At 38.5% G+C, this 16905-nt stretch overlaps 1 protein-coding gene across 4 annotated transcripts in view; it reads left to right on the forward strand.

The window, feature by feature from the left end:
• PLPPR1 (phospholipid phosphatase related 1) overlaps positions 1–16905 on the forward strand; it is a 216765-nt gene that overhangs the window by 181417 nt on the left and 18443 nt on the right. For all 4 annotated transcript variants that reach the window (XM_033123630.1, XM_033123629.1, XM_033123628.1 and 1 more), the window contains one exon: positions 4093–4225. In XM_033123630.1, coding sequence (XP_032979521.1) covers positions 4093–4225 — 133 coding nt within the window. The remainder of the gene's footprint in view (positions 1–4092; positions 4226–16905) is intronic.

Genomic DNA, 16905 nt, shown 5'->3' on the forward strand with positions numbered 1-16905 from the left:
GAGAAATGCACTCACTAATGGAATTCATTGGCAGATCTAGAGTTTGGCCTTGATCATTTCTCACCAGAGGGTATTCTCTTTTGCTATGAGTGATATGATGTTTGTTAGATAACGGTCAGAAAGGCCATAATAGGCAGGGCAGTCAGAGCTGAACACATGGGCGAGTCCCACATGCTCCAGCTGCTCTCTGAACAGAGTGGTAGATAGAGGCAGAGCGTGTATGGCAAAGATACAGATGGAGGAACCCAGCCCTTGCCAAACCAGTCATAAATCTGCCGCAATGTGCAAAATGGTATCTAGTGTGGGTTGGAAGCCTGGCAGGAAAGGCAACCCCTTCCCCTTGTCAAGCAGAATTCTTCCTCTCTCTAAGCAGAATCAGGCCCTGTATGAGACTATAAGACCCAATGGATGGAGAAACGGCACCCCATATGTGGTCGGTACAATGCAGGAAAATGAACATCCATGAAACCCAGTCACTGGGATCAGAGAGCTGGATTGTTTCATCAGCAACTTTTATGTCTGCAGGCTTAATTGAAAAACAAGAATATCTTCCTCCCTTTTAGTTATAAAATTACCCCTTTCCTCCCTTTCTTCCTTCTTTTCTTCCTTATGTAAACACTCATTATCACTTAATATATTCCAGGCATTAGGTCAGGAACTATATATATAGTTTAGTCTATACCCTTGCTCTGATTTTTTTTTTTATGCTTCTTACTTCAGTTGTGATTTCAATATTGTTGGCCAATGGTAATAATTCCTTACTGCTCATCACCTTCGACATGAGAGTCTTAGGACATTTGACTTATGGATGTATTTGAGCCCCGTACCCTTTTGCCTCCTCTTTAGTCTGGTATGCTTTGAAGTGATTTTGTTTTGATTTTTGTGTGTATACATGTGTGTGCACTTGGGTATTTTTTTAACAAGAATGAGTGTGTATAAATTTTCTCCCACAGTTTCTTACTCTTTTGCCCTCTTGTGTGAGTAGTAGAAGGCTTCACTGAATGTGTAACTTCTAGAATTTGCATAGCTCTTTCCTATAGAGTAAGAATGTTTTGGGCTTCTGAAATGGCTGAGGCAAGCAATGCTTATTTCTTTTCTCATGTAGTCTCATGTGTTTATCACTCTCCATCCCATTTCCTTGATTCCTTTTTAACCATATGTCCTTTCATGACATTACGTAATGTATTTATTAGTTTGTTTGTGTCCCTCCCCCTACTATGCATCTGTTCAGAGCTATGTGGAAAGAGCAGTTCCTGGCAGAGTGGGTACTCTCTCTCCCAAACTGTTGAGTGCAAAATGAGTATATGAGTGAATTTAGTTTAAAAGAGAGCATTCACTTTGTTTTACTTAGTCTTTGGTTTTTATTTATTCTTAAGCAATACACAAATAATTGCATGCTCTCTGGTCCATGTGGAGAATTTCCTGCATTGTTCATCTTCAGGGAGCCTAAGATCAGAGGGTTCTATCCATACGTAGGTCCTCTAAAGATTCAATCTTCTATTCACTAAACAAATATTGATTAAGCCTACTATATACCAGTCCTTTTCTAGGTACCATACAAAGGCAGACAAAAGTCCTTCATGTGAGGATAGCATAGTGAAATGAAGAGGAACATACAAACAACAATTGCAATTACTTGGATAGATGTCAGGATAGAGATCTGTAAAATGTGTAGTGAGAGCAATAACAAGACAGGGTCTCCCTTTCCCTGAGGGAACCTGGCAAAAGCTTTTGAAAGAGCAGTGACATTTTCAGTGAGTCTGGAAGGATAAATAATAGAAATCATTTTTCCTTCTTTCTAGTCTACCTAATTAAACCTACATTCCAAGGGGCCGTCATTAATCTGATATGCTTAATTCATTCAACATTGATTAACTACTATGTGCCTTCCAATGGGTTAGGACCCTGCTATTCAACAGAGAATAAGAGAGGCATGGCATTCCATAGGAAAGAATCGCAATAATGATATGTAATTATTTGTGATAAGAACTAGACAGGAGAAACACAAGGTAAGTGATTCATGTACAACAAGAATGTCTCAGCTCGTCTGGGGGATGAGAGAAAGGTTCCTCAAGGCAACACTATTTCATGTATCTGAGCATGCAGGAATTTATCCCCATCTGTTCACTAAGATAAAGAAGAGTAATGCAGTTCCATCGTGTACAGTAGGGACAAACAAAGCCTCTTGGCACCTTATTTTGGCAGAGACAGGTCTTAGGGCAAAGAGGGAGGGCTGAATCCTTGAAGCTATTCAAACAGTTTTACACGGCAGAGCTCATTAACTCATTGTTAATTCCAAGGGATGTTAGGCACAAAATATTTTTAACTCTGTACGACCATGGCTGGACAGCATCTGCCAAGGCGATCCATGCTGGCCCATTGTTTGCCTGTCTGACTTTGAACTCTGTCTATTTCTATTGACTTTCCACCCCATTCTGATTTGCCTATAGTTCTATTTCCACTACACTATTCTATCTTGTACTTTCATATCATATGAGTTTTTCAGTGTTTAAAAAATAGCGCATCTAACTTGTTCTGTTTTCCTATGTCTTCAATATTAAACACAAATTCAACAGATGTTTTTGCTAAGTCACTTCTAAGTAAAAGTGTTGTGGTTAAGAGGAAGTATTGTGGAGCCAGGCTTTCCTGGCTTCAGAGCTGGGGTTTGTCAGTTATTAGCTCTGATGACCTTGGACAAATCATTTTAATACTTCTATGCCTCAAGTGTCTTATCTGTACAATCAGGATAACAGTGTCTATTTATAGGCCACATTCTAAAGCTGCTTCACACACTGTCTGGCTATGTGTGGCCAAGTCCCCAAGTCCTTGACTTTCCTCCCTCAGAAAAGGAAAGGGGAAACATCTATAAATGATTCCAGTTTTTAAATTCTATAGTTTAATTTCCATCACCTATGTGTCATTCATGATATTGTCATATTTATTCATCTAAACAGATATTCCATACTGACAGGAGGAATATAAGGCATGGGGATTCTTAAATCATCAATAGAGTTTATCTAAAACCACAAGGATATGCATAGAAAGAAGAAATCTATAAGATCACATTCTTCTGGGGAAAATATTGAAATTAGGATTACGAAAGCAAAAACCGCATGTGATTAGGAATTGTGGACTTGGGCACCCAGATGTCATGGGTACCAATCCCAGATGCAGCCACATACCACTTGTATGCTCTGCAGGGTACGTTACCTTGCTAAACTTTCATTCTTCACCAGTAAAGCAAGAGTAATAATACCTATACCAGGGATTTTGTGAGTATGAAAAATCCTATGGTAAAGTGCCTGACACCCAGTTTTCAATATCTAAGGATAATTATTAACTTTTTACTCTTCATTGTTGGTTCTCAGTCTTCAATTGCGGCAGTGTCAGAGTTGGTGACAACTTGCCCATGCTAGTTCCTTATTTTAAATGGGAATGCACTGTGCTGTATGCTATACACATACTGAAGGAATATGAGTTGGAGTCCCTGTCATCAGGGAACTTACAGTCTATGCAAAGGCATTATGATTTAAATGGTAACATAACACGTATTAGTTCAAGATAAGTAGAGAGAGGTGCCAATCATAAAGAAGGAATAGTCAGCCAGTTCAGCGTGGGATAAACAGCTCAGGCAAACTTGTTAAAAGAAGGATTTATCATGGTAGTATTGCCATATAATGAAGTAATAATTTATTGTGGTATGTGCATGTAATGCTTTGTTGGGCACTTGGCTGCCCCAGTCATTCCTCATCATTGCAACTCACACATTGGGTTAAAAAAAAAATCATTCCCAACATTAGCGAACCTTATCATGAATTCTATTACAATTTATTGTTTCAATGTATGTCTTCAGATGACCTTAGAATTTAATATTATAGCCTGAAGTCGATCTGAAATGATCAATTATTGCTTTCTCTAATTCTTCTGAAGAGTTCAATGCAAACTGCTATTTAATGCTCCATCTTTCCAACATATCTTTTAAAAGGATTGTGGAACCTTAGTTTTGTTTTTTTGCTTTTTTTTTTTTAAGGCCCTAGTCTCTTTTATCAGGCAGCTCTCCAACTTGACATTTCTTAAACATTCCTTCTCCAGATTTTTATTGGTGAAATATCCATGTATTTCATAAAGTCAACCAGAGAATCTCTGATTGCCCAGGAGAAAACAATTCTAACCGGAGAGTGCTGTTACCTGAACCCCTTACTCCGAAGGATCATAAGATTCATAGGTGAGTACAAGAGCATACAGTGTGTACCTGAGAGTCCCTCTGGACATATATTTTAATATTGATGGATATTACCATATACCATTTAGGTGATTCAGGCAAGGCTGGAGGGGCATGAAAGTACACCAAGAAAATGAAGGTAGAAATAACCAAGTTTCCTGACAAAGTTTTCCCATCCAGTAATTTTGTTATGCAGAAAACTTAACAAAGTATGGGAATTCCAGCCCATCAGGTTCTTGAAAATAATGCCTTTCCAGAGTTGGAAAACTTGGGAAAGTGTTCATGACAAAGAATAGTTAAGGCATATTCTACTTCCTTCCTTCTAGGACTTCTATGAAAATTACTGGAGTGCTATGGATAATAATTATAGGTATAAGAATGAATGTGTACATGGGTATAAGTAGAATATAGATCTTGCAGAGTTCATACACAGTAAATACTTGAACAACTATTACAGTCTTCTAATGAGATCCTTCAAATACCTACGGATCAAATCTTCATGGGAGCCAGGATAAAATTCGCAAAGTGTGAATATGGCTGGTATTAAAACAAGCCATGATACAATTTAGAACATATAGTACTGACAAATAAGAAAGTGGGGGCCAGAATACAGCATGCTTCCAGTTCTTTGGTTATCCTTAATCCTTTCTTTTTTTCCTATTGTAGAAAAGGGATGAAGTTCCTCAAATCATGAGGAAATGACATCAAAATCAAATATGCAATAACTTCTATGATTCTAGTGAGAATGAGGGAAGTAGTAGAGTAGGAAGCCTAAGAAAATCTAATGTGAAAGTAGAATTCTTAACATTAAAGTAGTCGTCGGCATTTATTGATGTTATTTGCAGAATGATCTGTGGAAATCTGCAGGAGGCTCATGGCGTATATGCCCTGATAAAAGTGGTGTCACTGCTGGTACACTCATTCCAAACAGTAGTGCTTTTCAAAGATAGTCACAGTTTGGTCACTTCCCAGCACAGTGGCTAGATAAGAAATAAGCAAGGAGGAAAGAGTAAAGAGAAAATTTATTATATAGGACACTGGACTAAACATTTTATATACATTATTTGATTTAGTCCACCCAATGCCCTGTAAAGTAGGTTACAGTCCTAATTGTGCAGATGAAGAATCTGACATAAAATGGGATACAGTAACTTTTCCCAAGGTGGGGGGGAGAGAGAGAGAGAGAGAGAGAGAAGAGAATGCATACACACACACACACACATCTCGGGGAAGAAGATATTATGACTATTGTCTGATCTGTTTCCTGCACATGTAATTAAAGCAAGTTATTTAAAGTACAGGGTTATTAAATTACAATTAAATGGAAGTACCTTTAAAAGTCACTGTTATCTTTCCTTGGCAAAGATAAGTCATACCTATTTGTAAACCACCCTAGCTGGGGCAAAGACCAAAGAAGGGGAATTTTAACTGGCTTCTGTCATGTATATGAGGCTTGCCCATATGCATTGGGAGGGAAAGTCTTTGTTCACTGAGGGACGTCAGAAGACCCCTACAATCCAGGAATGAATCCCGCAGATTACCTGTTGTGATACTTGAGATTTCCACTTGAGTTACTGCATTGGGCTGAGGCATAGTTTCAGGAAGACCACTATTAAAGCAGAAATTTATCACCCCTGGAGGAGCATCAAATTTCCATTTTTATAATCAGTGATACGTTGGTCCATTTGGATCTGTCATAACCTAACAAAGAGCTGGATCCTGGGAACATAACCCAGGGACATTCAAATGAGATCCAGTTGGAGTTCAGCAGCCTGACATAGGAAGGGATACATACTAGAGGAAGAGGAACATACTGCCAGCGGGGAACAAGTAAACCTTGGAGAATTAAGGAAAACAGTATTGAAAGGAAAGGGGGGTTGCTGGGTGAAGAATCACTTGCTTAATTCTTTCCCTCTTTGTTTTTTTTGTGTGTGACAACAGGATCTGCCCAGTTCCTTAAATCAAAAACCTAGAAGTCACCCTAAGCCATCTGGGAACTTGTTGGAAATGTAAATTCTTAGGCTTTTCCCCATACCTATTGAATCAGAAAATCTGGGGATGGAGCCTGATAATCTGTGTTGTATGACAATTCATCCAGGTGATTCTAACGCATGCTCAAGTTTGACAGCCATGGGCTTAGGACATCCCACTTTTGTACCCCAAGATGTAAGTGGTCTCTCTACATCTTGTCTTGCAACTTGGTTCCATTCACCCCAGCCCCACAAAAATGCCATTCATTGACCATTTTGCAGATCTTTCTGGAGGAAAAATAGGATCAAGTCATTTCCCTGCTAAAAACCTTTCAACGTATTCCTAGTGTTTTTAACAGTTGATGCCTTGCCTCAGTTGCTGTTCACATGCTGCTTCTTCTGCCCAGAATTTCCAATTGCCACCCTCACCATTAAAGCTGACAAGTCCTGCTTATCCTTCAGAATGCTACCTGTACATTACCTCTCGACCAATCCAGAGCTCGCTACCTCCTCTTCCAGGCCCTCGCGGAGCCTTATAACTCAGTCTTTGATAGACATTGACCACCTTACTGAAATGACTTAAGCCTATTACTCCTGTTAATTTGTGATCCCTTGGAGAGCACAGACTGCATCTTTTTCACTTTGTTCAACAGCATGTTGCAAAATGCCTGGCACACAGTAGGTTTTCAATAAAATTTTTTTGGAGCAAAGATAAACTGTTAAATCAGAGATTTTCCTAATATTGCTTCCAGGAATGCTGATTCTTAAATATTCATTTGCCTCCTGTATAATTAACTTTATTACCACTCTTCAGTTTAGTTCTAGGAAATTAAAAGCAATTTCGAAGAGCAAGTCAGAGAAGTCTATTCTGACTTTTCATATAGAATTGGAGATGTGGGGGTGTCTATTTAGAAGACACATTGGAGTCTATTTACCTTGAGAAAGGTAACTTATTTTGTCTACGTATCTGTGAATTCATTTTTTTCATAAGAGAAAAAACATACTACTTAAAGATCTTTTAAATGGAGATATTTCCTTTGAAAAAATTATAGTATAATAAGGTAGTAATCAAAATATATTAGAAATATTATTATAAAGAGTTTAACAGTCTTTTTTTTCTAGCACATACCAAACTATGTACCATGCAGTTGGCATTCAAAAATATCTGTTTCTGCCAGCTATTCAACTATTAAGCTGAAATGGCATGACTTTTCTCTTGCAGTTTTTTGTAATTATTCTAGTATCCATTACAAATAGGATTTCCTGACAAATACAATCAGCTTCACATTGCAAAAGTGGCTAATGAATTAGCAAAATATGTTTAACAAAATAATGCTTTATGCGGTCATGATGAGAAAAAACTTGGGATTCTAATAGATTTCTGGTGAGACTATGTTGATATACACTTTCTGCATAGCAATTTGACAGTAGATTTCAATATTCTTAAAAATAACTGTCATTTTAAACCTAAAATTCCACTTCAAATCATCTATACTAAGGAAATGATCAGAAATGTAGATTAATTTTTATGGATTAAAATTGTTTTATCATAACTTAGCAATATCTAATAATACAATTTTTAAAAATAATGCTACCACCATAAGTTGCAACCTAAGAAAATGGCATTTTTATGAATTGTTAATGAAAGGGGACATATTCAAGATATAGCATTATGTGAAAATGTCAAGACACTATAAATCCCTAATTATTTCAAAATAAAAAGGATATGTTATATAAGTGTGTGTATGTGGTATGTGTGTATATGTCTTCGTGTGTATGTGTGTATCTCAGAAAAAAAAGGGAAATACTAGAAGTTAACTGTTGTCATTTTTGAGTTGTAGGATAATGGATGAATAATTTTTAGTTTTTGCTTTCTATTCTGTATTTCCAATTTCTTATCATGAATATGTATCATTTTAAAATCAGAAAAAGAGCTATACATTTTTTTTAAAGGGAGGGCTGGCAAAATAAAAGCTATCCAGAAGGATGGTCAAGTTCTTTAACATTGTTTTCAGTGTAGAAAGCAGAACTCAAAGTGGCACCTTAGCTTCCGAATTCCCTGTCTTCTCTAGTCTGTGTGGCATGAATTTCAACAGATAGGCCCTTGCCCCCTTCCACAGGTCCACATTAAATTTTAAATGGGAAAATGACAAGAATAGCAAAGTCAAGGGGAAAACATTCAAATTAAACCATCTCCTTCTATAGATAAATGCTAATTGTTTTGATTGTGACAGAGAGGATTGAATTTCTCTGATTCCCAAATCCAACAATATTGTTTTTCCCCAAGTTTATCCTTATAAAAAGGATGTCTCACCTTCCAGGCTTTAGGTATAAACCCTCATAGCTGAATTCTTCTACCCATTTCTAAACCATTGTATAATTTCTTAAGTTGTGTATATGTGATGTGTGAAGGGAGGAAAGGAATTGGCTGAACTAACAAATTTGACTGACATTTTATAAAAACAAATGTAGTCAAATTAGTAACACTAATTAGTGACACTTCTCCTTTTTCTCGTTTCTTCCCTCTGCTTCCTTCCTTTCCCTTCTTATACCATTTCCTTTGATATTGCATAAAATTGACCAATAACACACAGATGTAAGTTCTCAAGAGAGAGAAATCCCTGTACTTCTTTTTCAACAGCAAAGCAAAATAAGGCAGTCACATTTTCCCAAAAATTCATGGCGACAAGTTCAGTCAAATTCTTTTCATTCACAAATATATGTGAGTAAACATATTTTTGTAAATATCAATTATTAAATAGTAATTTTTAATATAATATTTAAAAATAAGGAATAAGCAGCATTAGAATTCTATGAGGGTTTTTGTTTTGTTTGCCATATAAAAGGAAAAGTAAATTAAGTTTCCTTTCCTGAATAACTGCTTTCTTTTGAGTTGAAGAAATAAAACGGATCCAAATATGACAAGATTATATAGGCTGTCTATTAGCACCTAAAATAGGTTATCACCCAGTAGCTACTTATTATGGGCTTTTCATTTGGAATTGCATAGTTGCTCCATAATTACTTCTAATAAAAATTTAATTAAATTCCAAGCAAGTCGTAACCATTTAGGTCAGGTGTAAGGATTCAGTAGCATTGGACAGAATAGAAAGTGCCATAGTAAACAGCTAATACATGTAGCAGTAATTAATTGCCATAAATTAAGTGTGATTTAAATTAAGCATGAATGTTTTAAATCCAGTTTCAAAGGTCACAGTGTTTTATGGTTGTAAGAATTGATACCCTGAGACAACCTTAATGTTAGCCTTTTCAAAAACTAGAAAATCCGTCTCAATTTTGGAAGTCATTTAAATGTAGTTTGTCTGAAAAGAGACTGTTTGACTCAATCAGTCCATTTCAGCTGGCATTTACTTTTTTATAATTATATTATAAACTGGGGGACTGATCCTATTCATTCAACCTTCAGTAAATAATTCGTTAGGCACGTACCATATGCTAGCCACCGATTAAAGTGTTATGGACATGTTAGTGAACCAAACAAAAAGGGATTTGCCCTCATTGAGTTTATATTCTAGTGGGGGAAGCCAGGCATTAAACAAAATAAGTAAATTATAATGTTTCTGGGAAGATAAGCGCTACGGAGAAAAAATTATGTAGAAAAGGGAAGTAGGGGGTTTGTGAAGGAAGATACGCAATTTTAAATGGGGAGAGAGAAGCTGTTCTCCAATGAGAGCAGTCTAGAGATGGCATTGACTTCCTAGTAGCAGGACAGGGACCATCGTAGCCAACCAGGTTCCCAGGGAACTAGGTCCCCTCCATGTGCTGACCAAGGAAGTTGAGCCTGGCCAGGTAGTCTAAAAATAACTTGCAGTGCCTAGGCACCCAACTAGAAGCTAGACCTTAAAAGAAAAATGTCAAGAGCAAGGCAGAGCATGAGCCTCTAAGCAGCTGGAGATATTTCTAGAACTCAGCCACAGGAACCAGAGTTGAAGCTCAGGTATATCCATCAGGAGGAGAAGCCAGGATGGATCTCAGAGAAAAAAAACGGAACCCTAATTTCTGCACTGCATGAATAGCCAAGCCACCAGACTTTGAGACTAAGCTGTGCAGTGCTTCCTACTAGGGATGAGGATTGGCCCTGCGGGTGGGGATCAAGGACACAGGGAGATGAGGAATGCTGAAGCTGGAAGTTTTCGTTGATCTAAAAGGCATAGCCGGGGTCAGCCTCTGCTCAGATTTCAAGAAGTTGTGATGAGGCTGCTTCTGGTTGTTCTAATCCGTGCAGAGAACAAATCTCCTCTTTGAATGTCATCCTCCATGAACCAGAACATTACAGACCTGAACAAGACTTCTGGCCCAGAACTCTAGAGGTTACTCGAATTGTCTGTAGGAAAGTTATTCAGTCATATGAGACTCTAGTGATCCTTTTCCAAGGGCGCTCCCTAGCACCAGTGTTTAGAGGCTGGTCTCAAAAGGACTGAGCCGACAGCTGCTTTCTCTAGCACTCTGCAGGATTCGCCAGTGCAAATTCATAGCACTTCAGTGAACTCATTTGCTGTAAAGCAGAGTTTCTCAAGCTCAGCACTGTTGACCTTTAGAGCCAGATAATTCTTTCCTGTATAAGGGTGCGGGCCTGTCCTGTACATTGTAGGGTGTGTGGTAGCCTTCCTGGTCTTTACCTGCCAGATGCCCATCCCACTCTCCTCCCCAACTAGTGACCATCAAAAATGTCTCCAAACATTCCAAAATGTCCCCTCGGGTCAGGATCACCCTCAGTTGACATTCACTGCTGTAAAGGTTTAAGAAAACAATGATATTTCAAAGACTGTTTTTAAATTAAAAAAAAATAATAATAACAAAATTAGGCACAGCGAGGTGCAAAAGTACTACCTGAACATTGGAAATGACTCCCTACAATTGATAAAGGGTAGTTTCAGAGTTTTCTATAATGAAAAAAAACACATAGTGTGTGTTTTAGAAACCACTTAAATGATTGATTACATTAGAACATACCAGAATGCATCAAGCAGAGGGCAACAGCCCCAGATTGGTACCAACAGGGCTGGCAGTAGCTCTTTGGGGCTCAAGGTTTGTCTGGTGGGGGGAATGGGAGTAGATTCAGATTGCCAGCTTTAGACACTTATAAACAGAAATCCGAATGGGCAAAATTTGAGGGCTCTTATTTGGAATCAATCCCTCCAGGCTTTGATATGTCTGTTTTTAGATTCCTGGGTAGGTAAGGAATCTCCATATTTAGTGTGTATGTGGGGTATACGTCCTCGACTTACTTTTCTGTGTCCACATCCCCCATGCATTTCATTGTAAAATTATCATGGCTTCTGGCAAAGTTTTAGGATTTCTGTCTCTATCAATCAGCGCTTGGATCTACCCTTCCTAGAAGAACTGACAAGCAGATATTTACAGGCTAGCAGGCATAAGAGAGGAGTCAGACATTTGAGAGATAAAGTGCTGAGACGCTGTCCTGAGAAAGGAATAAAGAAGATACTCCTGTTGAGATAGAACCACATCATCAAGAAATCATGTAATTTTATGCTCTAGGGAAATAGAAATATATTTGTTTGTTCTTTCATTTGTAAAGCTATTTGGCGGGTTTTCTAGTGGATTACCCACCATCTTTACTAAGTAATTATCCTTCATTTTCACTTATCATGATGAGTAGTTATAATAATGACAAATATAGGACATTTATTTTAAAAACCACCAGCTATAAAAGGTACTTTATTAATACAAAGGATGAATAATACCTAGAGTCGAATATATGTTAGAGGTTGTTAAAATTATAGGGTTCTTGTCTCTTTCCTCTGTTTTAAAAATAATTTTAAAATCAACTTATTTAAAATACTGAGGATATCTACTTCCCTTAATTATAAAAATAATAGTAACTAATATCTATATAGAACTCACAATTTATAAAATGTTTTTACAACTATTTCTATGATTTGAATAATAATCCTGTGATATAAAGTAACTGATGTTCAGATTAATTAATTTAAATAAAATCAACACTTAGGATTAAAACCATGCCATCAAGACAAGTAGACAGATGTCAGCCTTTGGTGTTTTGGCAACGTCTATGGGAGAAAGAGACCACAAGGATTTTGTGCTGTGAATCCCTGAAATTCACTATCCAAGGAATTCAATTCTGTCAGAAACTTCTTTTTGAAGTATAAGATGATGTTTGATGTATGTAGATCAATTTGCACTGATGATGTTTATATGATACTAGAAAAAAAGGCAGATTCATTGCCGAAGTGGTGAGAAAAGTGCCTCACTCGATAATGACGTATTATAGGTATTCTATCATATTCTTGTTGGAAAACTATTGCCTAAAACCTGAGGAATTCTTGTTATTTTGTGACAGGTAATACATGCTCTAAATCCTCGCCTCTTCTCAGTGCCTCTGTATGTGGAGGGGGGAAGGAGGGAAAGGATGGGGGCGGTGCTGCCAAACATACAGAGCTAAAGTGCTTTTTCCATGGCCTGATGCCCACCCATATCTTTTTTAAGTATATGAAAGTATAAGCTTAGAGGACTATGATTAAGAGTATGGATTTAGAGCCATGCTATTGGTTTTTAATCCAGATTTTCTACTTACAAGCCGTGTGAACTTGGTCAAGTTATTCGACCTCCCTGTGTCTCAATTTACTCATCTGTGAAATACAGAGCTGTGGTAAGAATCAAGAGAAGTAATATTCCAAAACGTTCAGAACAACACCATTATTTTTATCTTTATTATTTTCTAGTATCCATGGCAGTCTTAATCAAACATCTCATCAGCTCAATATGGCCTTGCAAGGAAATGGGATGAACGTGTTAACTCCAGATAAATATCTTCATTAGGAAACTTCCAGTTTGAATAAGACATGTTAAGGAGAAACCATTTCACCATCTTTTCTTTTCCTAAAGAAACGTTTGTTTCCTAAAGGAATGGTCTTTCATAGCTGAATGGAGAACATATTTGCAGCAGCTGAATAACTTTCTCCATTGAAAATGTCCACTGGGGATCTTGATGTGGCAAAAGAAAAGGAAAAAGCGACCTCTATGCGTTTCATTGTATCTTATGTTCCATTTACAGTGGTGATTTGATGAAAGATGCAATCTAGAATTGAGCTGGTGATTGAGTCAGAATGTGCTTTGAGGAAACTGAACATAAAAATTCTTTAGATGTTCCCCTTCTGTTGTCAAAAAATGGCACTGGGACACCCATGCCACTTGCTTGTACTTGTCTGTGTGGGATAAGGTTTTCACCCATTTTCCCACTAAAACGAAGGCCAGAAACTGATCTGAGGGCAGGTTTCCTTGTTTCTTTACTATCACAGTAGAAAAGCTGCCACAAAAGATTCCCAAAGCTGGTAAATTTTGAAAATGAGGCATTCGCCACATCACACAACACAATAGTTCTTAAATTGTCTCTTCCATTGCATTGTCTTGCAAGACATAGAAAAAAAGAGCAGTCCTTTTTTTGAGATGTTTGAGAAGAGGTTGAGAACATATGCTGAGGAAAGAGTAAGATTCCTTCCCCCTTTTCAGAGAGTCCTGTTACCAACCAAACCCAGATAACTTGTTTTTATGTCTGTTTCACTATGCTTTTCTTCTTTAAAGCTCTATGTGTTCATTTCTCCACATGGAAATGCATAGGAGCCATGCTTCCATGTGCCCATGTGTTTATATTTAAACTGACAACTACTGCAGCTTCTCAGATCAGAAATGGGGACATTTCTCTCAAAGATGTGCATGTCTAAGTAAAACTCGACCCAAATTCCTCATGACTTCCAGATTCCTTGTGCTTTGTAAATGCTCCCCATAAGAAGTCTTTCCTGGGTATAGCATGGATGTTAATACTCGAGTTCAAGGTTCCTTTTTTTTCTCATTGCATTGAAAATGTAGAATGCTTTTATTCCAATCTATGATTTATAAGTTTCCTGACTCACGTGACATATAAAGCCCCAGTGTTCCATTATTCTCTTTATGTGCTAGGTACCTAGCACATGCTGGGTTTTGTGAAGTTTATAAAAAGAGACATAGTCCCTGCAACTTACATGCTAAATGGTTTGATGACAACCCTATGTTCAACAGAATCAGGGATGTGAGACCCCAGTAAGAGTTTAAAAATATGGACAAGTTTCTATCCTCCTTTGTCCTCTTCTCCTGGTAAGCTCCGAAGTTTCTTCAGCAATTCATCCATTGATTCCATAAATAGCTATTAAATGTTTACTGTGTGCCAGGATTGAAAATAGGTGCTTGGAGCACACTGTTAAGCAAAAGCAGATGTGATCTCTGCTCTGATAGAACTTGTCTGTACTATCATTCTAATCAAAGAGTTAGACATTATTGAATAATCATACAAATGTAAAATTCCTACCGGAACAAGGGGTACCAAAAAAGTGTAATGGTACGATGCTAATCTAAAATAGAAGTATTTTTTCAAGACCCCGTGTGATATGAGATTATTTCTTCCTTTTCACTCTTTTTTTATAATAGAGGTATAATTCACCTATAACATTACATTTCAGGGGTACAACATAATGATTCAATATTTGTATATATTGCAAAATGATCACTACAGTAAGTCTAGTTAACATCTATCACTGTACATAGTTACAAAACATTTTTTTTCTTGTGATGAAAACTTTTAAGATCTATTCTCTTAGCAACTTTCAAATATGCAATACAGTCTTTTTTCATTATAATTACCATGCTATACATTGTGTCCCCATGACTTATTTATTTTATAATTGGAACTTTGTATGTTTTGACCCCCTTCACCCATTTCACCCACCCCCAGCTTCTGAGAACTATCCCCATTCACGCATTCACTCTTAAGTGGGGCGAGATCTATACACATTCAGTGTTCATCAGCAGACAGAAGTGTGACTTGCTTTTGGCCCACTCTTCAGAGCTTAAGCTTGAGACCAGGTTGCCGTGCACAGCACTGAGTTCAATCCCCAGTGGGCAGGCTTTCTCCTAGAGCTCCTCAGCTCCAATGCGCTGGCATCTCCTTGCACCCCCATCTCTATGAAGATGGAGTGAACACACAGTTACAATGCCCAGCATGCACTGCTCTCCAGAGCATGCAGGTCTGTTTTTCTCAGAAGTGAAATGCCAATACCTATGCCCCGCCACCTCCTGCCTAGTTGTTGTGCAGGAGTGTGTCTCTAAATAGATTTGGAAGGATGATGGAGGAGAGCAGACAATTTCAGGGAAATACGAAGAGCAGAACTCATCCAATGGAGTGACAACAGCCCGATTTTCTGTAACTGATACCAATCTCTTTGTCCTAATTCCAGGCTTCTTCTAGCCTCCTGGTCCCCTCAGCATTCTAATGCCCCTCACCTCCTGGGGATGTGGGTCTTCACAGCTGCTTGCCCTACCCCATGCCAGAATGTATGGCTCTTGTGAGGCGGACCTTGGGCTCAACCTGTTTGACCCTCCCTCCATGATTGCTAATTCAGGTGCCCGGTTGCTCTGATAACCATACTGAATGGAAAACTTCTCTAAATGGCATGCAGGGCTCCTGAGCCACGTACAACCCGAGAGGCACAGGACCCACGTCAACTGGATTTCCAAAAATTATTCTGGAGATTTCTATTGTCCTGCCCCTGGAGTTTGACAGCCAGCATGAGGCAGGGAGCATGGGAGTGCCCGTTTACTCCATCAGCCAGACCAGTCAGGGTTCTGTCTCCTCCTCAGGTGACATCCTCAGCCACATCCTCACCTGCTCTACGGTTCACTCTGAAACTCAGTGGTCTCGCGCTCCAGACTACGGCTTTTAGTCACCCCAGCCAAGCCTTTTCGTAATTCCAAACAAAGCAACAACAATAACAACAAGTGTCTGGAGCACGTAGCTCTGGCAAACCAAAAGCACTTCACTTTTAAACTTTTGTGTCTTCTGTGAATCCATTCAGAAATGTAACCAGCTTCCCTAAAGCCAGGAACACTATTGAGAGCAGAGCCATAAGATAAACAGAACCCGCCAGGGAGGGTTACAGGAATGAAAAAAAAAAATGTATCTGTTCAAAAATATGATCTCACATAAAGAATTTTAGACATCAGTTTTAAGGTATCTATACATTTTACAAACATCTCCTTCGAATCATGCCTTGCAATCCAGAGACCATCAATGGTGTTCCACCTGACTCTGAGGATAAAGAAGCTATTTTTAGCTTCTGAGCCTTGTGAAATACACACAAGGAGCTCAGAGGTAAGGAACAGGAATGGCTGGGGTTTCTTACCAAAGCCCTGTGTGATCTGACGTCGTCTGTGAATCACCACTGCAGGTTCCCACTACCCTTCATTGGCACGGCCTGTGCCAGGTAGATGGATTCCCCGGGCTGCTGCAGTGCCCTTATGAAGCTAGATCAAACACACCAGAATGAAATGTTTGGTAAAGCAGATAGATGCTTGTTAGGCTATGAGCAGAAGTGGACATAATCCATAGGAGGCAGAAAAGAAGAGGGGAAAGCAACTTTCAGCAGATATAGCACACGACAGCCGAGAGGAGACCTGCCTGTCAACCAATCACTGTGACTACGGAGCTGGCACGTCAGACACTGAGCGAAGGAGCCTAGACACTCCTTTGTCTCAGAAAGAAGGAACCCTAATTGGAAGGACTTCTGACAAATAAAATGCCAGAAGAAAATGCTGTCACTTTTCCCTTTTCAAATCATAAATTACCCTACTTTCCTGGAAAAGTATGTCTAGACAGACTTATTGCCCCTTGAAAAAAGCTAG

This window comes from Rhinolophus ferrumequinum, chromosome 12 (assembly GCF_004115265.2).
Source record: "Rhinolophus ferrumequinum isolate MPI-CBG mRhiFer1 chromosome 12, mRhiFer1_v1.p, whole genome shotgun sequence".
Classification (NCBI taxonomy): Eukaryota; Metazoa; Chordata; class Mammalia; order Chiroptera; family Rhinolophidae; genus Rhinolophus; species Rhinolophus ferrumequinum.